Source organism: Ixodes scapularis, unplaced genomic scaffold (assembly GCF_016920785.2).
Source record: "Ixodes scapularis isolate PalLabHiFi unplaced genomic scaffold, ASM1692078v2 ptg000943l_1__unscaffolded, whole genome shotgun sequence".
In the NCBI taxonomy this organism is placed as follows: Eukaryota; Metazoa; Arthropoda; class Arachnida; order Ixodida; family Ixodidae; genus Ixodes; species Ixodes scapularis.
Window position 1 is genome coordinate 432519 of NW_024610073.1, and position 25547 is coordinate 458065.

Below are 25547 nucleotides of genomic sequence, written 5' to 3' on the forward strand. Positions count from 1 at the left end.
AGGAGATGTCCGGAAAACGACTCCCTGTTGCCTACGCATCACAGTCACTCACAGAAACTGAACAACGCTACGCCCAGATAGAAAAGGAGACGCTGGGAATCGCATGGGCATGCGAGCATTTCCGCCAGTACTTGCTCGGTCTGCAATTCCACATAGAGACCGACCATAAGCCGCTCATGCCTCTGTTGTCATCAAAGCGCATAGACGAGGAGAGTCCATGATTGCAGCGTCTGCGAATGAGACTGCTGGAATTTGACTACACAATCTCCCATATTCCCGCAAGGAGATCCATACAGCTGACATACTCTCACGGAAGCCGCAAGCAACAACGGACAGCAGCAGTCCAAGAAGTCTCGAAGTAGCTTTGACAGAATACGAGCTACTCAGCGTAGAACTCCTACCGGCCTCCACCAACATGCTGGAGAGGACCAAAGAAGAACAAAAGCGAGATCCAACTATCGTGACTGTTGGGAACTATTGTTCAACGACGTGGCCCAAGGGCGTGTCACTGCCACTACCAGTACAGAAATATGCCAGTGTGTCCCAAGAGCTAGTTGAAGAACTTCTCCTCAAGGGAAGTCGCATCGTCATCCCGCCAAGCATGCAGGACGAGGTGCTGGAAAGCCTGCACACGGGTCATCAGGGCATAGGTCGTTGCAGAGCTCGGGCCAATCAATCAGTTTGGTGGCCTGGCATCAGCAGGAGTGTTGAAGACTATGTTTCAAGATGTCCAGTGTGTCAGACACACCGAAAGCCTGGCGCAGAGCCCCTGCTACACACTCCACTCCCGAATCACCCATGGGAAGTTGTAGGCGCGGACCTCTTTAACGAAAGTGGCGAGAACTACCTTGTAGTGGTAGATTATTTCTCGAGGTTCTTTGAACTTGAGAAATTAAGAAAGACAACAACCCAAGACATCACACGGGAACTGAGCGAGATGTTTGCCCATTTTGGAGCACCCGTCATCATTCGATCAGACAATGGGCCCCAATTCGCTTCTGCCGAATTCGAAAGGTTTGCGAAGGAGTGGGGATCACGCCATGTAACAAGTAGCCCATATTATCCTCAGAGCAATGGGGCGGTGGAAAGGACCATACAGACGGCGAAGCAGCTGCTTAAAAAGTCGCCGAACATCCACAAGGCGCTGCTTGCTCATCGGGATACCCCTGCAACTGAAGGATACTCCCCTGCGGAACTCATGATGGGAAGAAAGATACGGACAAATGTTCCAGCTGTGTCCAAAGCGTTCCAGCCTCGGTGGAACAGCGAGCCCTTTCGGAAAAAGGATCGTGCATACAAAGCCAAGCTGAGTGCACATTACGATGCCCGTCATAGGGTCAAAGAACGAGACCATATACCTCCACATACAGCTGTGCAAATTCTGTCAGGAGCAGCCACAAGTGGGACAGTGCTGCAATCAACGCAGTCTCCTAGGTCATATGCGGTGAACACAGCCAATGGCATCACTCATTGCACGAGCAGACATCTGCAACCTTGGCAGCCTGGAATAACCGTCACGAGAGGTGGACGAAAATCAAGACCTCCAAGCCGCCTCAACCTGTAGGTGCTGGGAGTCTTCAAAGAAAGGGGGGTGTCGTGAGAGCCACAGCACGAAGAGGGTGCCACAAGCCAGATGACAAAGAAGCCAGCGAAAGGGCTGAGTGCGAGAGTCTGGGTCGGAGAACGCCAACACGACGGGCGCACGGAGACTTGACGTGCGGGCTCATGTAACCATGTAACGTATCGTTAACTCGAATTAAACGCTTTGTTTACGCCAACCTCGTCCCGACAGGAATCTGCCATGTCTTGATGAATACGCAATAAAAGAAAACCAGGTCTCGAAGCTAGCGCTCGTATTTTATTGAAATCAACAGCCCCTAATGTGCTGGCAAACAGGTATACAAGGTTAGTTGGAACAGGCTATCAAACATATTTACATTTCTTTCAACTGTTTATACAACAAAAAATCGCACGTGCCTGCTCAAAGCCAAGGTGTCCAAGTCTAGGGAACTTCCAACTCTGGCCATCAGTAACCTATTCCAACAAAGCACACATCTCCAGATAACTTCAGGCTTACATATAATCAACAATCATGTGTTAATGAGAAATATATTTGCAACAATGAGAGACCTGTAATAGTGAGCAAAATTTCGGAGAGGATAAAGCTGTTTGAGGTATGCCACGCGAGTCGGCTACTTCTACCAAGCACACAGATGCAAAGCGGTGAAGCTGTATGTGTGCGCAGAGCAGTGGTAGGAAGCTTGATGTGGCCAGACTGTCCGTTTATATTTAATTAGTTTGTATTTCGCCTCAGATATTTCTTTTTCTTTAATACAAGGGTCGGCCTACATTCAGAAATTATGTATGTTCTAGTAAATATGATTGCTAAAATCGGGAAAGTGCCACAAACAATAGGTCTAACGTGGTTGGACAGAGTGATGAAGTTATAATGTTACAGTGATTGCACAATGACTACTAACACAGGGTCTTTCAAGGAATGCTGAACCAAAATTCGGATTTCACAAAATAAGGCCGCAGAAGTGTTCACAGGACGCTACGAACGCCAAAACATCACTCGTACAGCAATATCTCGAACCGATGGCCGTGTTTTTGGACAAAAAGGGCAGGACTGAGCAAAGAATGCGACGTAGCCATTCTCTGGGAACGGTTGAGAACAAGAGAAAACGGACGTCCTTCTCTGCTCCTCGGTTCGGTTTACCTCCTCGAGGGGGCAAAGGGGAGGGGGAATGAGGATCTGAACATGACAGGCCTTGCCTGCCTTCGTCGTTCAATCGCTCCCTTCTTTCCTAAAAATACGGCCATCCGTTCGAAATATTGCGGTACGAGTGATGTTATGGGGGTTTGTAATGTCCCGCCTATTGCACCTGGCTTGTTTTACGAGATCCAAAATCTTGTTTCGCATCCATTTAACATGCATCATTCAGCGTGCATGCTAAATAAGTCGTGCAAGTGATTTGTTTTTTCGCAAAATTTTTCATTGCCTTAAAGTATTTACACAGGGAAGTTTACATGTTTTGACTGTGACACTAGTCATCCCTAGTCAGTGGCTCCCGGAAATTGCTTAAGAAACAACAAACTTGAAAGACCTGGTTAGCAATGCCGATCATTGTGATGGGGAACGGACGATCCAAAATGTGAAACTGTTTTACCCTCCCAATCACACGCTCAACAATTACTCTGGCACTAGCCACCCGGCGGGAGTGCGCAACGTCCTCCTCTGGCATTTGCGGCTCTTGCGGCTTTCTGAAAGCAGGGATGTGCACCTGAACCCCTGCTGGTATGTTATTAAGCTTGAAACCCTTATCCACCATAATGGCGTCACCTGACTCCAATAGCCCTAACAACCCACTCTCCTCTACAATCAGCCTGTCTGAAACTGACCCTCCCCATAACTTGGAAACATATGAAACGTAGCCATCAGCGGTGCAGCCAATGACTGCCTTATAAGTATTAAAGTGCTTATAAGGTGAAAAAGTATGCCTCTGGGCAGCCAGGGAAGAGGGCCTCTGGATGCGCACCTCCGTTCCGTCGAGAACTATTCTTGTGTTTACGAAGTAGCGAAAGGCATGAGGCAGATACATCTGAATTTCGTGCAGAGATGGAAGCCGTGTCAGTGTACTCAACTCTCGCTGCAGGAAGTTTATCCAGGTTGTAAACAGCCTGCTCACCGTCGCTTCATGTACTCCAAAATTGCGGGCCATTTCCCTGCCAGCCATTCCCGTTCTCAGCCTAGTAAGTACCATGAAGAATTCCTCAATGAGCTCCAACTCCCGGGGGCGGCCTTTCATCCCGCTACTCTTTCGACTGCTCGACCAGTATTGCATCTGGGATGCCCGAGGTGCAAAAAAATCGTATGCTGCTTCAAATACAGCAAACTCGGGCAGCCCAGTGTAATAAATGCACTGCTTGGGGTCATGTCTGATGAAGTCAACCGATAGCCGCCGTGTCTCGTGGTGCTGTAGCTCCACTTGGAGGCGCATGTTGTCAGCTTCCAAACTCAAGATCCGCTGCTGCATCTGTGCAATCTTGAGTCTGCACCCGTCATGCGTCCCAGACATCACGGACTGACCAAGATTGTCCTCGTGCTCGATCTCTGTAAAATAGAAGTATGCATAAATGAATTCATAATTATACAGTTTTTGTCTCTATTTCTTATGCTGAATAATTATGTATGTGCTATTCCTGCAGATTTCTGAAATAAGCCCCTTGCACTCAAGCACAGAGGAATTTTGGCTCCAATTACTGGCCATTTTCTGCTTGCCAGCAATATTTTATTATACCCATCCAAATGTCGGAACGATAAATGCATGTAGATAAATAAAATAGTGAAGTAGTAGATTAAATAAAACTTGCGCACCATTTTGCTCAGCTTTACTCTAACTGCTTATGATGAAAGTTCTGAAAAGGTTGTCTACCTTGCGTAACAGCCCATTTGTATGCTGTTTAGACACCATAAAGCAGGTTCCTTCGTTCAAAACTACAAACCATGCAGGTATGTATATTAGCAGTTATGCCGAATGATTTAGCGACATGAACTGTGACAGCTGCCTGCTGCACAAGTAACAGCAAGCATGAGCACCTTCGATGGTTTGCTGGACACATGGAGTGCTTGTCTGGGCTCCATGCCCATTGTCCAGGAGGGGCGGACAATGTTCCGGGATGCTGGTCTCTCCTGTAAGGGGACCAACGACCAGGGATGCTCTTGCTTGTGCCACAAGTTGGATTGCTGCTCTGGAAGGCCCAGCTGCTGCTGCTGTCGAAGGCCCGGCTGTAGCTGAAGGTCGAGCCGCAGCTACGCAAGGTCTGGTTGCAGCCGCGGAAGGTCCGGCAGCAGCCGCAGAAGGTCTAGCTGCAGCTGCGGAAGGTCTGGCTGCAGCCGCAGAAGGTCTGACTGCAGCTGCAGACGGTCTAGCTGCAGCTGCGGAAGGTCTGGCTGCAGACGTGGAATGTATGGCTGCAGGCGCGGAATGTATGGCTGCAGGCGCGGAATGTCTGGCTGCAGACGCGGAATGTCCGGCAGCAGCCGCAGAAGGTCTAGCTGCAGCTGCGGAAGGTCTGGCTGCAGCCGCAGAAGGTCTGGCTGCAGCCGCAGAAGGTCGTGCTGCAGACGCGGAAGGTCTGGCTGCAGCCGCAGAAGGTCTGGCTGCAGCTGCGGAAGGTCCGGCTGCAGCTGGGGAAGGTCTGGCTGCAGCTGTGGAAAGTCCGGCTGCAGCTGTGGAAGGTCTGGCTGCAGCTGCGGAAGGTCGGGCTGCAGCTGGAGAAGAACCGGCTGCTGGCTGAGGTGCCCCATGTTGAGTGCTTGCAGGAACTGGAGCGGTTATTTGGGCCACAATCCTTTTTTTGACAGCAGCTGCAGGGTCACAATCGCAACACACAATATTGGTGCTGCATAACCAATGCATACTATTATTGAAACCTGCAAAATGTAAATCTCGGGGTAGTAGATGCCAAACAAGCGTAGGGCATCTGGCACGTCTCAGCGTTGGACGAGAATAATTTCCACTACTTGGAAATCTTATGACGTGCACTAAAAATCTCCACCTAGCTATGACCATTTATAAATCTGACGACTCTACACAGTGTCATAATTTTTCCTCTCTAATCATAACGCTTAGACATCATGCAATGAAAAGAGGGAAGGCAGTGGCAAACTGGTCTGCATGAGCTACTTCTCTAGTGCAGTGAAAAAAATGCATAGGAAACAAGAAACCTGGGGAAGCACCAGCAGGCTCATATACACACGCATCAACTGTATTACGCTCGAAACTTGACGGCGATCTGACATGGTCGTCGCGCAGCGTGGTGATAAGCTGAGCTCACGATGTATGCACTGCCGCCGGCGCGGACGCTGGCAGCTACCAACGCCGTCCCCATCAACAGCGGATGTTACGAAACCAGTACCCGTAGCCCGGTCAACAAGTCAAATCGTTCGAGCATGCTGAAGAGGCAGCACGAGATTACTAAACACGACGTAGTACGTACCCCCCGTCGACAAACGATGTTTCCACCGTTCGTAGCGGCCGAGGACCGACGGCCGGTTCTTCACGTAAGTGAATACAGTCGGCACGTAGTCAGGGTGGCTGTTGTCCAGTGATGGTTCCCCTGTTTTATAAAGTGGAAGTGTTACATTTCCGGTGCTTCTCGAAAGTACGATGAAGGTGACTTACCTGTTACGAAGTGATCCTCGCATATTCGCGACTCCTTACTTGGCTCCCAAGCCTTGTTTGGGTCTGACGGGAGCACTCGCTTCACTGCTCGGATCCAGGCCGCTCTTCGATGAGGGAACAGTTTCTTCGAAGGGAATCGAAAATAGCTTTTCTTGTCTCCTGGCCGGTGCCAACTCCGGCAGCCAAAGGCCACGCAGCTCGTCGGCATCCCGCGGAACGCGACAGCGAAATCGTAGCGTAGTCGCGTAGTCTTGCTATGGTCTCACGCTTCGCTAGCTTGTCGTCTCTCCCAACATACCCTCGAACCCGGGCGTCCGGCGCGCCGAGATACCGCGCATGCGCACTCCGTATTTTCGCAAAACGTGGATTGAACTTCCAACTGAAACCAACTGACACAACCAATTGTTTACTTTTTGACAATTGGATCCAACTAGTTACCATTGGCATCAATTGAATTTCCAATTGGAACCAGTTGGAAACAATTGGTACCAATTGAAATTCCAATGGTTCTCAATGGTTATTTTTATCTGGGAAAACAATCAAACACAGCCAAACCCGGTTATAACAAAGTCAACGACATTTCCAAATATGTTTGCTATAGTCATACTTGGCTACGAGTGGGATTTTCCCAAAAGGTGGCCATTTTTTGTGTACACCACATTTCATGGTCATGCAGCACATAACATAGGCTTTCGCAATGGGTGCTCTTCTGTTTTTACGAGAGCTGGTGCGCTGTGCGAGACCTTACCTAAAAGGAGGAGCCTCAGGTGTGCATCGTTATGTTGCACGCAACATAACGATGCTGTCTAGTTGCTATGTTGGCGCAACTAGACAGCATGTCGTGTATACGGTGTGTAGGTACAGCATGTGCTTTCCACAATCCACAAAAAATTAAAATTAAGAAAGCTCTAGAATCCTTAATGCACCAGGCAGTAATACAAGGGCCGATGACTGCAAATGCTTTTTCGTGTACCCCAATTCCTTAGAAAGACAGATGCGATTTCCCTTAATCTCGGGAGACGTTGAAAAATTGTCTTCTTTGCCCCTTTTGAATGGCGCTGTAACGCAACCGAAGAGCGTGTAGAATCTCCGCAACACGCTCCAGTGAGTCTCGCTAGCTCTGCAAAGCATGTGATCAAAAGGCATGCAGAATGTCAAAATCCGGACTTGGGAGAGATCCAGAGAGAGTCCAAGAGGCAGACGATCCAAGTGTGCGTTGTCTCAGCAACGAGCCTGTTACTTCAACAATCGGGCAACAACTTGCACGCGTCCTCCGCCTCGCGCCGTCTGCCTCGCATCATCTGCTCGTGTTGGGCATCTCGCCCAGCCATATTGCTGCCCGCGCAGCTGGCCAAGTAGGCAGCGCACCCGTGGCCTAACGGTTATCGTGCTTGCCTCGCACGCAAAAGGCAGAGGTTCTATGCCTGGCCGTGGATAAACCTTTTTGTTGTTTCTGTAAAGTCGCGTTCCGGTAAATTTGAGGACCCTGTTGGCTTATTTGAGGTTAGAATGTTCTACGCCGGTTGTTCCAGAAGCCCACGCATCTACATAAGTGCTGTGCCTACATAAGTGTCTACATAAGTGCGTGCTGAGCCGGAGTCAGCCTCGCCCCAGCGTTCGATCCTGCTGTTTCGCCGACTTCGACGCCCGCAACGCTCTGTTGTTATCTTCCGTTTCCTTTTGTTTTCGGCACAAGTTCGCCCCATTAAACGTTTCAGTTTCCTCGGTTATTTCGTCACCTTGCAATTCGTGACAATATCAAGTAGGACATGATCAACGTGATTCGCTTCTCTGGTGTAGACCACTGCTGATGAGGGTAGGCCTTCAGCAGCCGTAAAGGAGTTGCGGGAACTCAGGTTCACGAAGAGGACCTTTACGCTAAATGCCACCTGAGTTACCGTGTGGCACTGCCTAAATGACATTTACACTAAAGGTCCTTTTAAGTGCCCCTCTGAGAGGGGTCTAAAAGACGTTCAATCAGCCAAGAGTGTATGATACACTGGTCCATTGCCTGGTAGTAAAAGCACCTCCGCAGCACTCAGGAGTGGATTGACAGGATGTGCGCTAGAGTTGTCAAGCAGCAACACTTGCTTCCTCTTGTGCTTGTCATCACAAGCGAGTCACAGAAGGAGTCCCCGGTCATCCACGCTTTTTTGTTGTGTACATACGTAACAGGAAAGGATATCCAAGAAGCCACGGGGTTTCTTGGCCCTTCCGATCATGAGCAGCCTCTTTGCTCAGCTCCGACACAATTGTCGCCTTTGTCTGCGTTTTTGCGGGCTGGTAAAAGAGTGTCCTTGTAGATGTCTTAATCTGCATAAGTTGCAAAATTCCACTCCAGGTTCTTTCCAAGCCACTGGCGGACAGAGCCTCGCCGACTACGCTCTTGCAAGCCTCGAATCTTTAATGTAGCGATGGATGTCATGCCGATCCTCATTGCAGCCAGCTGGGCTCAGTCAGGCACCAATGCGAGGTTCCCAACTTTTCCCGCAAGTATTGAGCCGCTTTTTGGGACACCTTTTGCACGAGCGTCGAGAAACCATTTGTATAGAGCCTCTTGGACATCGCAACATGTCGCCTTAGGGATCTTCCGGTCCACACTAGAAGCATCGTCGTTCAGGACTCGGTCCATCTTACCACCATTCTTGAGGAAAGTGTGAACGGTGCAATCTTCCGTGCAATGTGGAACATCTTGACGTTCTGTGGCACTTCATTGAGAATGGCGCACTTCAATGAAAGAGCCTTATGCTTCCCAGTAGGTGGACAGAGATTCGGCATGGCCAGGCAGGTCCGGGAGTCCATAGTCAAAAGGTGCAACGAGCCGGTCGAGATTCCTCGGTCAGTGGCGTAAAGGCACTCGGAAAGGCTCTTTTGTACCACCCAGAGGGGTCAAGCATGGGCAATCTGGCTCGCTGCAACTCCGTGCGTCCCCAAATAGAAAAAAAAAAGATTATTGGCGGAACAAAACAAAAGAACGCTGGAGACGGCATTTCGTTCTTCCTGTTTGGCATGTCCGATTTCTTCTCTTATGTACGAGGAAAGAATTAGTATGCCTTCCTGCATCTCGTTTCAAGCCCCCTTACGCCACTTTCTTTCCGTTCTGCGACCACTCATGTTGCAAACCAACAGCCACAGCGCGAGATGGCTATCGCGTCACTTGCAACGCGGCAAAGCCAAATTTGTGAAGTGCGGAGTTGCTCAACATGTACTGGAGAAAGTCGCTCAGCGCTGGAGCGCACCAAACATTAGAAATAGATTGTTTACGATCTACTCCTGGGATTCTGGAACGCTACTTTCTAGCAATTTTTGCAAAAAATAATCTCAGCACTTTCAAGGGATACTACAACCAAATTTCGACACTTATTTCTCGATCTATTTGTGTTCAAGATTGGTGTGTCTGATTTCCACATCATACACACCAATCTTTCGTTGAAAAAGACGCGAAAAGGAATTTTAAAACGAATTAAACGACTAGCAAAGAGCACCTGGTGGATGTCGCTAACGCCTCGTTTGTAATGCCCGCCTAGGAACCTTGACAGGTAGTGAGAGTAACTGTCTCGTCTCCGGCCACGAAGAGAGAAGAGCTGAAAGAGGAACTCCCCTCTACCCTAGACTCCCAGAAGTCCCTATAGTCCCCAGTGGCGTCACTAGGGGCAGCGGCACCCGGGGCGGTGGCCCGCCGCAACACCATCCCCCCCGCTCGTTTTCGGAATCTCCGCTCATCTTCAGTGCCTGTCAAAGCTATGCAAGCGTGCCTTTGCCATTTTCAAAAAGGTTAGAAAGAGACGACTAGTGTCGGTGCTGGGTAACATAGCCGACAAGCTTGCAATGGCACGCGCTGCCCACACGAGCGACAGGCGCATGGCGGCCCAAAGATCCTAGTATGACGTCACGACTGGTCGAAGGTTTTCGTGTTTTCTCAAGTTTGAAATACATCTTCGGGGAAAACAAACGTGATATTCAGATTCACGGGATAAAAATACACTCTAACTCCTTTTTTTCAAAAAGTGTTTCAGGTTCTCTTTAAGAAAGTGATACCGTCATCATTGGGGCTATCGAGGTTGTTGAGTCACGCCCCTTTCGCTTCCCGTGGCATTGGGCAAGGCGACCCCACCTGGCATGCGGACACCATCTAATCCGCTTTTCTTCGCACTGCAGGTTGGTAAAAACCCTTCCTTTGGTCGATTTATAAAAAGTTATTGGTGCCTAGCGGTGTTGCCCTGCTCGAAAGCGTTTTGTGCTATCGTCGACTGCTTTGATGGTTTGTGTATGCTGGTGTAGCTTTTAAGCAGCGATGTTCAATTAAATCATGGTCCCATAGATGAGGATGTGAAGGCACTTCTCAATGGACAAAAAGAAATGCTTGAAAAGATTGGGATGGTCAACCAAACGCTTGACGATTACATGGCTCGAACTCTCTTGCCAGGTGTAGTGCACAACAATGTGAAAGAACAGTTGAAACAAAATCGGTTTGGCATCGCATGCTAAGATAGATGACGTTAAATCGCAGTAGGCAGAACAACGTCATTATCTATGGATTGAAAGAAGACAGCAATAAGACGACAGCCTCATTGCAACAGCATGTCGTCAATGAAGTGTTCCAAGCCAAGATGGGTGTAAAAATCACAATTCTTCAGAGGATTCATCACTTGGTAAGGAGAGGCGGCAATTCAACCCGGCCAGTAATATTGCGTCTTTTTGACCAAGATGAGAAAACTGAGCTTTTTAGGAACGCTCGTAAACTTAAAGATACTGGCTTGTCACTACGTGACGACCATTCGCAGGATGTACGCAGTAAGCGTAAGCACTTACGGGACCATGCGAAAGTAGAAAGGGAGCCAGGCGACCACTCGGTTAAACTTGTATGCGATAAACTATACACAGATGGCAAGTCATATACATGGGGTTCAGAACTTCAGGAAGTGGTACAAGTTAAATGATCCTAATGTACCCCCAAATCAAGGACAGTTTGTGAAACCGTTGTACTTGTTGTAAATTGCCGGAGTGTTAGAAATAAAGTGGGCGAGTTGGCTGGCCTAATCAGTTCAATATGTGCTGATGTCGTCATCAGACGGAGTCTTGGCTCGACGCAACGATAATGGACAATTAAGTACTTCTTTGTTCTTTCAATGTGTACGGTCATGAAAGAATGACGCACGGTGGCAGAGTTTTTATCTTAGCGAGGGATTCATTAAATAGCGGCGAACTTTGTGTTGACAGCAACTCAGCTGATTCTGTTTGGTGCCGTGTCATACAGTCTGATGGTTCCAGATTTGTGGTTGGCTCCTTTTATCGTCCACCAGCTTCTGATTTCAGTGTTATTCGGCAGCTGCGCAAGATTGCTTGTTCTTTTTCTGCCGAGTGTATTCTTCTTGGAGGCGATTTTAATTTACCGGATGCCACATAGAGTGATAGTAGATCTGTTTCAGGCTCTAATAGCGGTATATACTCAGAGATAAAAACCATGTCAAATACACTTGGCTTTTCTCAATATGTTGCCCAGCCGACACGCGGTTCTAACCTTCGTGATTTGTTGTTTTGCAACTCCCGATGTTGTGTATGCGTCATACCTGACATCAGTGATCATTGTGCCGTTGTTGCCAATTTGGCCACAACTACTAATCCAGTCAAAATTAACGAGTCTAGGAAAGTCTTCTTTTTTGACAAAGGGGATTATGCGAAGATCTCAATGAATCTTGAGAACAGTCTTGTCTTTTGAATGTATTGCAGATGACATAAGAGTTAATCATTTGTGGCTAACGTTTAAGGAAAGAATTCTTACTCTCATGGATGCTTATGTACCTCGTACATTAAGCAGTAAACTGAAAAAGAGGGAGGAACCATGGATTATGTGAGCTAATTTGCATGATACATAGACGACGGAGAACCTTTACAAGGTACTGCAAAAATAAATCTGAGGATAACTTTTGTAAGCTGCGGGACTTAACGTCACCATATAAGAAAAAATTGAGAGAATGCCAGAGGACGTTCTTTCAAGGTTTAACTTTAGACCTGCAAAGTAACAACAAGAAAAAGTTTTGGAAATTTATGAAACGGTGTGGTAAAGGTAAGCTTAGGCCCCCCAGTCAAAAGCAGCATGGAGGGTTTGTAGTAACAAATGATTATGATAAAGCTACATTATTTATTGATTTCCTTTAATAAGTATTCCTTCCCGATGAAACTGTTTCCCTACAGATCGTTAGCTGCGCTGCGCAAAAAAAAAAAAAAAAAAAGAAGAAAAAAAGAAAAGCTCTTAAAAAGCTCCTTTTTGTTTTCTCTTCGTTCCGTTTTTTTTTTTTTTTTGCTGTTTTTCGCAAGTTGTTTTGTTCGCTTAGAGCGCTTCTCCGCTTCTCTTTTTTACCTCCTTGCGCGCGGCGGCAGCGCGCGAACCCTAGTCCAGATTGAGCTGTGCAAAAAAAAAAAAAGCTCCTCTCCATGTTTTTTTTTTTTTTCTTGCTTCCGTTGGATCTTTTGAATTTTTTAACGCCTTTTGCAAGGCGTTTTGTTCGCCCACCTACCCATGCATTCGCGACCTCGCTGCACCAGGGATAGAAAAGTGTGATCATTTCGCGCGCGTGGTGGGAGGGGGTCAAAATTTTGACGTCCGAGTTGGGGGTGCATTTATTACGCGAGTGAAAAAAAAAGTCGAAATTTTGACAGCCGACTTGGGGGGTGCGTTCATTACGCGAGTGCGTTCATTGTGCGAGTAAATACGGTATAGCTCTGGACATGAAAATAAAAAATAATTTCATTGTTTTCAGATTAAATTTGAATATCAAAGCTATTTATGGCTCAGGGATAGAGCACCAAAGCAACCTAAACTGCTCTGGAAGTGAATATGCCAGCAATCTGAAGAGCTTTTCAAAGGGCCAAGGAACTCATTACCAGTTCTTTTAATGGCTTCAAAGAAAAAAATCAAAAGTAACGATTAAAAGAAAAAGGACTGGCAGCGACCTTTTTCTCTGAAGTCTTAGAATGCATGAAATGCAATGTTTAAGAATCAACTGTATACATCTGTTAATAAAAGATTAAACGCTCCTTTCGGGGCGTTTACTTTCTTCTTATATTTTTAACTGATTTCTCCGCTAAAGTTAAATGATGCCCAAATTCCGGGACATTAGGTCCCCATTTCTTTATCGTCCGACTGCATTCTTTCCATCATGTTGGTGAAATGAATGCAGTCAATATATCGATCGCCACAAGGATGGTAAAATAGTTTGACATTGCTAATATTAGATATGTAAACTGGAGCCAAGTACAAGAGGAACATGATTGGTCCCAGCTTGCCTTTCAAAAGTGAGAATTTGTTTAGGCTCAAGCCTAGCAAATTTACACGCAAATCAAATACCAAAGCTCTTCAGTTTCTGTACCTCTCAGAACTGAGGAATTTGCTTCGGGTGGAACCTACTAAATTTATATGCAAACTGAGTAACAAAGTATATTTTGATCAATGCGCCTTTAAAGAACACGCACAAAATAAAAAACATTTTTTTTTAAACAGCCTAGATACAAAAAGAATGTGAGAAAAGGAATTTCATGGCTTGAAAGGAATTTGTAGTTGGCACTTGCGGGAGCCAGTGGAGAAGTGCCTGCTATGGTCCCGTGGTGCTCTTTCTTCGTTGGGACTCTAAAAGTGCTTATGAACCTTTGAATTGCAACAAAAAAAAACAAAGATGAAGAATAGAGCCCAAAGGAAGCTCCTGAAAGAGCACCACGTAACAGAGCTGTGCGCCGGTCAGAAATTGACAAGGGACTTTGTGGCGGTGCACAGGTCTAATACGTGACCAGCGGCGGCTCTTGTGGGCGCCAACTACAAATTCCTTTTGCGTCCTAAGCATACTTCTAAATATTAATTTTTTCCTCGCAAAATTTGTTTCATGACATTTCTTTTCCATCTAGGCTGTATAAAAAAACATGTGTCCTCTAAGAGATTTGCTCCAGAGGGCCAAGACAGAGTTCCCTCCCACCTCCTTGATTCGACCCAGGAGGCATTCCACCTGCTGCGGACTAGAAGCTGGAGTCTCCGGCAGCAATTGCTTCAAGCCTGAAAGAGAAGGAAACACTTTGTATTCGGGCAACTTGCCATTTCAAATTGTTGAGAAAAAATTTATTTTTCATCAATTATGAGGTTTTCCGTTTTAGAAACTAATTATACAGCCTTACACTAAATTTGATAACCATATGCCAAATAGTAACATTGATACAAAATAGTTTCAACAGAGTGTGAGGCAGTAACAAAGTAAAGGAGTTCAATGTTTGAATGCATTTTTCTCAGTTCCGCTTTTTGCTGCAAATTTTGTACGAAGGAATCTTTTGTTCGAAGGTAAAATTATTCTGATACCACAATCAAGATGTTTCTGAACTGAAATTTACTGGGGAATCGGGCTATCTACTTTATATTAAATTGAAGTGTTCATTGTTAGGGTCTAGGGGTTTACTCTACATAAATTCCCTCCACATGAACTATCTTCCAGCCGTTATCCTTCTTGTCTCCAACCTGGCGCACACTCCGCTGTCCCATCGCATTGTCCCCCGTGAGCAACAATGTCATTGATGTGCTACTCACTGGCAGGGCGTGAACTCCATGCCGAGCACGGTGTGTGGCACGCAAGCGCCCATGTTCTGTGCGTGGCCGTCGCACGGACAGCCCGCACCTTCACATCATTGAAAGAACACAATGTTTTGAAAAAATGACATGTTTTGAGGTATTTACTCATCCAGAAATATTTACATTTGAGTTAAAAAAAACTTGATAGCCTAATGTCCCACATCCCCCACTTTATATTCTAGCAGTCAAAATGGTGCTTAATAGCTTAATTTCCATATCATACCTTAAGGTTCCGAAAGAACGCCCAGCCAAAATGAAGAGATAAATGGAAAAAACCATGGGGCGGGCTATCCTTGGGAATGCCACGGCAAAGCTGTCATCGAACCGTTGCCGGCAGCGGGTGATGCGGAACAAGAATGCGCTCGCTTCATCAAATACAAGGACCGTCACTCACTCTGTGAGACTTCCCTTCAAAGTGAGGACGCTCCAGAGAAGAGCTGGAACGCAAGAGCCATCAAGCGCAATCGGCAACCAAGTCCCTGCTGCCTCCATTAGAGTCAAGCTGCCCAGACTCTAACTGCTCAAGTTCGACGGATAACGTCAACAGTGGAGACCCTGCTGGGAACAGTTCAAGCAGGTCATCCACGGCAACCCCGAATCGTCATTGGTCAATAAGTTCCACTACCTCAGATCTGCAATGTCAGGGGAAGCTACAGCAGTGATTGCTGGATTGCCACCAACAGCAAGCTTCTACCAGAATGCACGCGAGATCCCGGGGACACGGCAACGAAGTGCTGCTCGTGGATGACCACATGATGGAACTAGAGAAACGACAGCCAATTCGTTCCGCACTCCGGCAGCTATGCGACGACCTACAGGCACACGTTCATAGACTGAAATCGCTAGGGGTGAGCGAAGATTCATTTTTGGCTCTGCTACGTCCCCTGATACTTGGACTGATCCCAGGGGATCTCGTGTTGACCTTCAACACAAGTGTCGTTCGAGACAAGGAACAATATTGCATGGACATTCAGAAGGAACGCTGGGCTGGCAAAGAAAACAAGCAAGCACGGGAACAACAACAGCCAAAGCAGCTGCCTGTACTCCCGAAATTCTTGTGTATTAAAGTTGAAAGTAGACAATGAACAGCCTTGACAAGAAAAACAGAATCCGAAAGTTCAAAACATACGGCAGATAAAGAGAGTGGAGCAGCATTTCGAGCTCAAAAGCCCAGTACCAAACCAGGGTCCTGCAGAGGAACAGCTGCAATGCTTTTACAGCAGACTGACAAGCTGTGTCGTTTTTTCTGCAAGTCCCCACAACACAGAACTGTGCCAAGCCAAGATGGATCTTCCAGAGAAGTGCTGGACGGTGCTTCGGGTGCACAAAGAAAAATTATCTCGCTAAACAGTGTAGGCAAAAACAAGAGACAAAGTCAACCAAAGAAAAGCAAGACTTTTCCCGCTCCAGTCGCTCTGCAATCTACAGTTACACAAGGGGCCGAGAAAACTGCATTTCCACAAACCGCGACAGTTTGGAGCTTGGAACATCACCAACACATTCTTATAAGAGTTCTATTCGATGGTGGGAGTCACAGAACAACTGTCTCAAACACAAAGATGCAAGCCTGTGGGCAAAGAACACTGGCAGCATTCTGTGACCATACAGGGGAAAAAAACTTGTGTTGGTTCTTGAAAACAAGGGACAAACTTTCCATGTGGAAACACTCACAACAAGTAGGATTTGCAGTTAGTGACTTCCCCGCCCAAAGCAAGAAATATATCACCAACTAGAAGCCGGCTTCTGTGACTATGATGCACCAACAAGTGCGGACATCCCGATGGGTGCAGACTGATATTGGGTAAGGAGATACGACAGAAAACTTGGATGGACCATACAGGGTCCAACAGAACTCCTTGCATTTGTGATCCGGTGTTCACAGGTAATTGTACTGAAGGCCACGACAGACAGTGCAGATGTATCTCAAGTCGTACAGAAGTTTTGGGACCTCAAATCGACGAACTTTAGCCTGAGAAGAAACCCACAACACCTTTTTACCAGGAAACAGTCAGAAAGAATGGCTACGAGGTTCCCTGGAAACCTATACAGTCACCGACCATTTTTTCGCACTCCGATAATTCGGACTTCTTCGATATTTTGGACCTAAATGAGGAACCGTGACCTACCTGATAAAAATAGCGCATATCTACGACCAATGTTTCGGACAGCTTGAAGTCCGAAAGTTGAATTATTCAGACAAAATCGCAGCAAGTGATCAGCGGGAAACACCACTGAGAAGCGGCCATTTTGGAGTCTATGTTCGCTGCACATGGATAGGCTGGGTTTGGCAGCGCTACTCGAGTAGTACTGCTAAGCTCTACCGCTAGGTGATGCCCCACGGCTTTTTTTTCTCTAGCTGCGCATCATTATCATCATCACTGTTCTTACCATTTTTTGTTCATTCGCCATTGCAGTCATGGACTTGCGCCTCTCATATCGATCTCAGTGAATCGTGTTTTCGGACTACACTAGCTTGGACATCATTAACCCATCTGTTCTTCAGCCGCCGCAATGTGTCGCTAAGAAGCACGGAAAGTACTCGACCAAAACGCTAGAAAAGAAGGCAGCAATTCTCAAGCTAACAGAAACTTGCCGAATGCAAACGGAGGCGTAATCTGAAGCCAGGCAGTATTTACGGCTTTTTAAAGCCCGCTTAGAAGTGATAGAGGCAAGTTTTTCAATTTGCTGATTTTCCGGACCGCTCTGTTATTCACACATTTTTTTTTCGGTCCCTGCAAAGTCCGAAAAATCGGTGGGTGACTGCACCACATCGAGAATTTGCGAGTGGCAACGAGGTGGAAGATACTTGCAGAGTCTGCAACTCGGCGTCATCCTGTCGAGCCTTGGTTAGTCTGAAAAGTCGGGGGATGCAGCGAGTGCCTCGATGCGTGAAAGAGCGTCGGCTGACTCATCATTCACTCCAGGCACGCGACGCAGATCGGTTGCAAGCTGGGAGATGGATGCGAGACGACGAATCTCGCGGTCCGAGTGTGAGGTCCGATTAGCGTGGAAGGCAAAGCAGAGTGGTTTGCGATCCGTCACAACATGGAAAACCCGGCCTTCCCGGAAGTGCAGGTACAGTAAACATTCGTGAGTTCAACCCTGCTTACTTCGACTTTTCGTTTAATTCTATCGTGTTCAAAAGTCCCGGCGAGTGCCCATACATTTCTGTGGGAGGGAAAGTTTGATAGTTTGAACTCGGGAAGACTCCGCATTAAATAATTCGTCCCGAGCGAATGCGCGCGGGTTCAAGTTGCACGGCACCACGGCAGAACCACCACCAACGTAGGGCGAAACATGGGCCCTTTGCTGCAAAGCCGAACGTGCGCAAATATGCGCCTGCTCCTCTACACCATTGAGATGGACCGTAGCGAATGACACGAGCCAGCGCAACCAATCTGGCGTGGAGTAGCGCGGAGAACATAGCACGTGGTCGGGTGCGGAGACCACCGTGCGCATCTATCTCTATGGCGCGCGCTCGCAAAGCGCTTTTCTGTAGCATCATGTGCGATCCATCTTGCACATCAAAAAATGCAGGTTCTCTTTTTCGTTTTCGTTTTTGTTTTTTTTTTGTAATTTTTCTTTGGTGCCGACGGTCTGGCTGCCAGGTGCCAAAGTCGACTCATAAAACTTTTTTTTTTTTTTTGTAGTGCGCGATTTTTCTTGAAATCGGCTGTTCCAAGGACACTTCATCACATTGACAACGAGACCATAGCTGCGCACTTGTTTGAAGAGCAACCAAAGATGCTGTTCATGCTCTTCAGGTGAACTTCTGTCCATGAGCAGGTCGTCAACGTGGCAAATGCAAAGAGACGTCTGCGTGGCACTTGGTGTACAATTCGTTGGAATGTCTGTGCCGAGTTGCTTAGTCCGAAGGGCATTGGTACAGTCTAAGCTCGCTATAACAGACCTTGATTTTGACCAAGATTTCGGTCTGCTGTACGAGGAGTATGTTGTGTGCAGATAGGAAGTTGAGTCAACGGCATGAAGAGGAAAACCAACCGAACTTCACAAATCGGTATGTTATATCCAAATGTCTGTTGTAATGAGCTTAGAGTGTACATACTCGAATAACCCCAATTGCATGGTTACAGCCGTCTTAGGAATGTCGGATGCCTCGATCGGTATGCAATGGTAAGCTTTGACCAAGTAGACTTTACTGTAAATAGAGGTTCCGGCAAGTTGTTCCATCAAGTTGTGAAAGTGCAGCGGAGGATCCCGCAAAGCATTTGCATTCAGGGCGCAGTATTCCCCCCACTGCCTCCAGTCCCCTGGCTCCTTTTTGGACAAAATATAAGTGGTGAAAATCTTTCATTTTTTTATGAAAGTAGCTTTTGTTCAGAATTTTAGATCAGAAAAAAACAAATGCAGCTTATAAAGTATGAAAACAAGAAATGACCCGTCGACATACCCGCGTACCAAGCAGTGGAAAAGGCGGCGCAAACTAGAAAGGTGTAGTGGGATCAGGCACCGACGAGCGGCGAGCGTAGAAAGGTCCCGGATGTATGCGACGGCATTGCGGTCGTATATGGGCTTAAGGATCCGAATGGTTCCCAGTGTTCCGAAGACCTTCGGCGAGCAGGTTTGGCTTGCGGTTTGGCGGTATGGCAGCGCGAAGTGGCTCCTGTTCTGAACTGATCTTTACCCCATGTTTGCTGTTGTTTGTGGCCAATGAAGTGTCATGCCGAATTAGTGTTTAATCGCGCAGCAAATGCAATGCGAGCCGCCCTGGCTGCCCGCTTCATGCAGCCTAACCAGAACATGCTTTAGTGGCACCCTCTCGAGCCATTGATACGGAGTGCGGCAGCCGTGAGCGCTTGCTGAGCTCACTACCCCTCCTTTACGTCACGGCCACTCAAGCAACCAAGGACGTCATGAAGGAGATTATTTTTTGCTTGTTTTTGTAATTTTAATTTTTCCAACAACTTTTAAAATAAAGCGAAATTTGAGAAAAGAAAAGTTTCTCTAAGTTACGACGTTCAGGGTGCTCGGGTACGGTATAAATTAAAAAGCAGTAAAAAAGTCCGTGCAGGGCCCGTTTGAGTGGTCACAAATTCCCAAAAACTTAGAAACGGCCAAGGGATTACTCAAAACACCGGCCGTATCTTGGATATACCCCAAAAGTACAGGGTGTCACAAAAGAAAATTTACAGTCTTTTTTACCATGAAAATAAACTAGGCATCGCGGAACGCTGATTCTCCGCCCAAAGGTAGAGCTAGAGGTCACAACCAGATGCCAAAGTTTCAGCCCGATCCGATATCTTAATCAAAAGTTATAACTGATTTTCTGAAAAGTTTAATGGGAAAATAGCGGCCGACGGAGTTTTCGAATACATGGAGCTCTATGGCACCAGAAACCGAAAACGGGCGAAAATGGGTTCCATTTTCCCATTGAAATTTTCAGAGAATCGCTTATAACTTTTGAATACAGCATCGGATCAAACTGAAAATTTGGCATCTGGTTGAGGCCTCTAGCTCTACCTTTAGACGGAAAATGAGCGTTCGGCGATGCCTAGTTTATTTTTGCAGTAAAAAAGACTGTAAATTTTCTTTTGTGACACCCTGTATCATGTGTTTAGCGGCACCCAAGGCATCCACGCCGACCCCTCGACCAGGGTCCCCAGAAGGCGACTGGCGGGGCCCGAGTGGCAACAAAGGGGCGTCACGCCATCCCCCATCGGGTGGACTCGAGGAAAACAACAGCGAAAGACAAGGCGAGTGGGCCGAGCCTGGGGGGACGGCGGGAGAGCGGCACAAGGGGCCCCTGCCAAGGCTCGCGTCGTCCGAGAGGAGGGACCCACCCTGTCCCAGGCCCTGCAGGGCCCTGCGGGCAGCTTCCTCTAGGGCCGCCTCCCGGGACTCAAACTCCTCCGGGTACGACTGGAAGGTCTGCCCGTCCAGCCGCACGCTGGCCAGCCACGTCAGGGGGCCCTGCTTGGAGCTGCGGCTGCTCAGCACGCTGAACGAAGCCTTCAGCCCCCTCCGCTCCGCAAGCTCCTCCACCAGCTCCCGGCACGAGCGACCTGCCAGACACTCTCCTTGCAGTTCAAAGCTTCCAAAACTTCTTTCTAGGAGAAAATTGTAGCTTCCTACCGAGCGTTGTTAACAAACGACACGCTGGGAGCGTTGCGTACGGTTATACAGGAAGGTATAAAGTTGGAGCCCAAGGTGGGGCCTGGGATCTCTTTTGTTCAACCAGAGCCGAGGCTAGAGGACACCAACCTACTGATTGTCCTTAACAGAACTCTAATCAAGCTCTCAATTGCTATACTTGATATTCACTCTTTCCGCGCCAGCTAAAACGTGGTATCACGTTTTAGCTCTGAACTAAATTGCGGAGGATTTGCAAAATCAAATAATCTTCCCGAAATTGCCACTTATAGCACCGTTGGACTTAATTCAGTCTTACGATAAATGATGAGTAAAAAATGAGAAAATATACCTGAAGCGGAATACCCAATAAATGGCGCCACCGAGTTTGTTGCCAAACAAAAAAAGGGCAAATATTATATCGAGAGACTTCCGGTTGGCAACACTGTCCTTGTTGTCACATTCCTTTATTCCACATTCGTGGCACCATGGCCAATGCAAAGTATTGCAAAGAAGCACGCATTTCTCGAAAAGTTTTCTATATAAAAGTAAGTATCATATTTACTCGCACAATGAGCGCACCCCCCAAGTCGGCTCTCAAAATTTCGACTTTTTTTTTCACTCGCGTAATAAACGCACCCCCAACTCTGACGTCAAAAATTTGACCCCCTCCCCCACGCGCGCGAAATGAACGCAATTTTTTATCCTGGTGCAGCGAGGTTCGCGAATGCATGGGCAGCGTGGGCGAACAAAACGCCTTGCAAAAGGCGTTAAAAAAAATTCGCAAAGGTCCAACGGAAGCAAGAAAAAGAAACATGGAGAGGAGCTTTTTTTTTTTTTTTTTTTTTTTGCACAGCGCAGTCTGGATTTTGGGTTCGCGCGCCGCCGCGCGGAAGGAGGTAAGAAAGAGAAGCGGAGAAGCGCTCTAAGCGAACGAAACAGCTTGCGAAAAGCGGCCAAAAAAAAAAAAAAAAAAAAAAAACCTACGGAACAAAAAACAAAACAAAAAGTTGTTGTTTTTTTTTCGTTTTTTTTTTTTTTTTTGCACAGCGCAGTCTGGATTTTGGGTTCGCGCGCCGCCGCGCGGAAGGAGGTAAGAAAGAGAAGCGGAGAAGCGCTCTAAGCGAACGAAACAGCTTGCGAAAAGCGGCCAAAAAAAAAAAAAAAAAAAAAACCTACGGAACAAAAAACAAAACAAAAAGTTGTTTTTTTTTTCGTTTTTTTTTTTTTTTTGCACAGCGCAGTTTGGTTACGGGGGAAGGGTCCCGCGCCGCGGGAAGAGGAGCGGAGAAGCCCTCTAAGCAAACGAAACAGCTTGCGAAAGGCGACAAAAAGAAAAAAAAAAACCACAGAACTAAAGAAAAAACAAAAAAAAATATTTTTTTTTTTTTTTTTTTTTGCACAGCGCAGTTTGGTTGCGTGGGGTCGTGCGTCGCGCGCAGGGAGATAAGAAAGATAAGCGGAGAGCCCTCGCCTAAGCAAACAAAAGAGCTTGCGAAAGGCGGCAAAAAAAAAAAAAAAAGCCAAAAAACTAAGAAAAGAAAAAAAGTTTTTTTTTTTTTTTTGCACAGCTTATTTGGTTACGGGGTAGGGCGCCGCGCGCAAAGAGATAAGAAGTTACTTCGATTTTTCATGATAAAAGGTCCGTTCGTTATGCGAGTAAATACGGACGCAAAAATTTTATTTGGCGTAATGAACGTCCCCCCCCCCCCCCCCAACTTTGCATAGATTTTTCGGAAAAAAAAAAGTGCGTTCATTCTGCGAGTAAATACGGTACGTACAAACTGTCACCCAACGAGTGTAACTGTGCTTTCGTTCACCATTTTCTGTGGTTCTAGTTCTTTATCTCCTAATTGCCGCGGATAAAGATTTAGAACCAGAGGTTCAATCGGGATTAGAACTTCCACAAAGAAGCGTAGCCACATTTGCACTTGGAGCACATGGAAAGAAACCCAATGAGGGAGTGCAGGGGGACATGGGCTGGTCGTCTCTTGAAAGGCAACTAGTAAGTTGAAATTTGAACAAAGGTTGACAGAAATAGATGATACGCAGTGGGCACGGAAGGTATTCAAGTATTTATACATGAAAGGTATAAATACTTGAAAGGGATGACGGACACTTTCAAGAAGTGTCCCTCATTCCTTTTTGTCCTGTTTTAGGTGCGTCATTCTTTCTGTCATCCTCGTCCAATAACCAACACGCTCCCAAGTTTATAGTCTTATTTCCAGTCTGCGGTCGATACATCCGCCTCGGCCCAAGTAAGGACGGCGTTCTCGAAAAATTAGGATCTCCACGATACATTTTTCTGTTGCACTTTCTTTGCCACTTGTTTTTAGGAAAGCCCGGCCCTGAACACTGTATGCGTAACAAACTCCTTGCAACGAATAAGCTACATTCGAGAGCGACGACCATCGAGCAACCCGGCGTTTGAAGTCGTCGTTGCCGGTTATCCCAAGTTCTACCAAAACTGGAGGAAATGCTTCTCCGTCTTCTCGAGAGGCGAGAACAGCCCGCAGCAAAAGAGCATCGCCAGAGGTCAGGGAGTCGCCCGCCAGACTCTAAGCCAGGGCCGGTTGGAGAGTGGATGCAGCTACTCCTCCGTGCGGTTCAAAAAGGCTGCAGAGGGATTTTGAGGTCACCCCACCGTTTCCGTAAGGACAAGGTACCTATTAGTGCCGAGATGTTTCGGTGCTGCCTTCTCGTGGCATCTGTTAAATTTTGTTCACGACGCTTTAGTTTCTTTTTTGCTCGGGAGAGCGTGAAAGCGCGGCTCCTGGCACGAGCCCTCGGCATTGACGGTGCTACGACGGCACTTTGTTGTTGGCCATTTTGTGGTATTTTTCCAGAGGCCTCGGCGTAGCTCAGTGCTAGCGTGCTCGCTTCGTACGAGGCGGGCCCAGGATCCAATCCCGCAGGTGGCTGGCCATCTTCATCGAGGGTTTGGCAACATCGACGACAAACGCCCCACGACAACTAGAACGGACGTCACTTCCAGTGGTTAGAAGAGACCATAACAACCGTGAAACATAAATATTTAAATCTTAAAAAAGCAGTCGCGATGGCACGATCAAATGTGAAGAAGAGAAACGGCATAAAACCACCAAAGTCGACAGCGTGATGTTACTCTCGTCGATGAACGCAGAATAATACGATACGCCAGTCCAAAAGAAAGACACGGAGCATTTTCAGTTAGGCACCCGTGGGGGGCTCAGACCCGCTCAAATAGTTACCCTGGAAATCTCTTTGCTAGGGCAAAGGAAATTGGGGAGCCTGGAAAAACCCCCTGGACCCAGTTCCAAAAGCCATGCTTGGAGCAATCTCAATCCTCTCCAGCCCAAAGCCTATTTCCCGTTTGAGCACCAGAAGGTCCGACCCAATTCCTAGGTGAAGCTTCCTTCGGAGGTCTCTAGGCCTCACGGTATTTTCTCGCCAAGCACCGCATCAAAGCCGGGAGGGCTTCCCCGGCCATCGACCGATAGGTGTTCTTGGAGCTTCAAAATATCGGGGATCCCCAAACTAGTGGCTTTGCAAGGAACCAACTGGGCAGTGGGCATACCTGGGGGTGTGACGGGTGCCACGGGCGACAGGAGGGGCAACAAGAGGGGCGACGGGGTCCCCTGGACCCTCTCGGCGCCATCCTGGCCGGCTGGGCTGTCGGGGGGCACGGGGGAGGGCAGGCCGTTGGAGCGCCGCTGGAAGCGGGGAGCCACTTCCAGCCGGCCGCCGGGCTTCTGCACGGGCGGGGAAGAAGGTCACCCGTGGGTGGTCCCCCTCCTACACCGCCCGCAATGCAGCTTCCGCAGCATTCGTGCCACCCAGTGGACGTCACGGCTCCCACGTAATCAACCAACGAGATATTCGCAAATTCACGCTCATGAGACTGGTTCGAGCTATTTTGGAGCAGCAGAGAGAAGAGCATGCAGTTCATTTTCATTTAATCTGGATAATAGGTTAGGATTCAACTAAACTTGCCTTCCCACTTCCACGCAACCTCACCCATGGCGCGGCAGATTCCCTTCAAGACGCAACTATCCGTTCAACTGCGCCTAGAAACGCCAGGCACGGCAACGAGGTGCCGATTGATGAAGGACACTAGAAACTGCTGCTAATTATTGTTTTAGGTATGGAACCACTAAAGCAAATAGTAAATTCCACTAAAATAAAGTTGCATTAGATTCATTTTAAGCACCAAAATTTATCTGTTGCTACAGGTTAATCTGCAATAAAACTGCAAAAGATAAAAAAAAAAAAAAGAAGATATACATATAATACTTCTTTATTTGTTTTCTCCAAGGAGCAGAGGGGCAAGGACAAAAAGTCATTCAGCAACTTCATGAGGTCCCTGCCCCGATACAAACGGCAGAGAGAGCACTGATGACATGTTTCATAATCACTCATTCAAAAAAATGAAACAACAAATACAAATCTACACACATACAAGAAAAATCAAGCAGTGGTCAACCAAAAACGTGCGGGTTAAAATTTGTTAGTCAGAGGCAGTGAGAGTCATAAACAGGGATATTATGTGGGACTTGGTGACAACTTCAGGTATGACATGATATTGAATCAATTCATTGAGTGATGTAGATTGTGTCCTGTTTCGTTGATTGATGTCCGTATGTTGTACGAGATGTCGGCACAAACCATGGTTCTGCATGTCA

The 25547-nt window shown here is 47.3% G+C and overlaps 2 protein-coding genes across 2 annotated transcripts in view; both read right to left on the reverse strand.

The window, feature by feature from the left end:
• Positions 1-25547, reverse strand: part of LOC121834279 (tudor domain-containing protein 7A-like) — a 157077-nt gene that overhangs the window by 105003 nt on the left and 26527 nt on the right. Inside the window, 3 exon segments of the mRNA XM_042288040.1 lie at positions 14156-14232; positions 20598-20819; positions 24443-24617. Of these exon segments, the coding sequence (XP_042143974.1) occupies positions 14156-14232; positions 20598-20819; positions 24443-24617 (474 nt within the window).
• Positions 1839-6459, reverse strand: LOC120849513. The gene is made up of 4 exons (XM_040505053.2): positions 6189-6459; positions 6004-6123; positions 4601-5371; positions 1839-4114 (listed from the first exon to the last, which is right to left on the reverse strand). Exons 1-4 carry the CDS (start codon positions 6394-6396, stop codon positions 3048-3050), a joined length of 2166 nt encoding a protein of 721 aa, XP_040360987.2. The 5' UTR covers positions 6397-6459; the 3' UTR covers positions 1839-3047.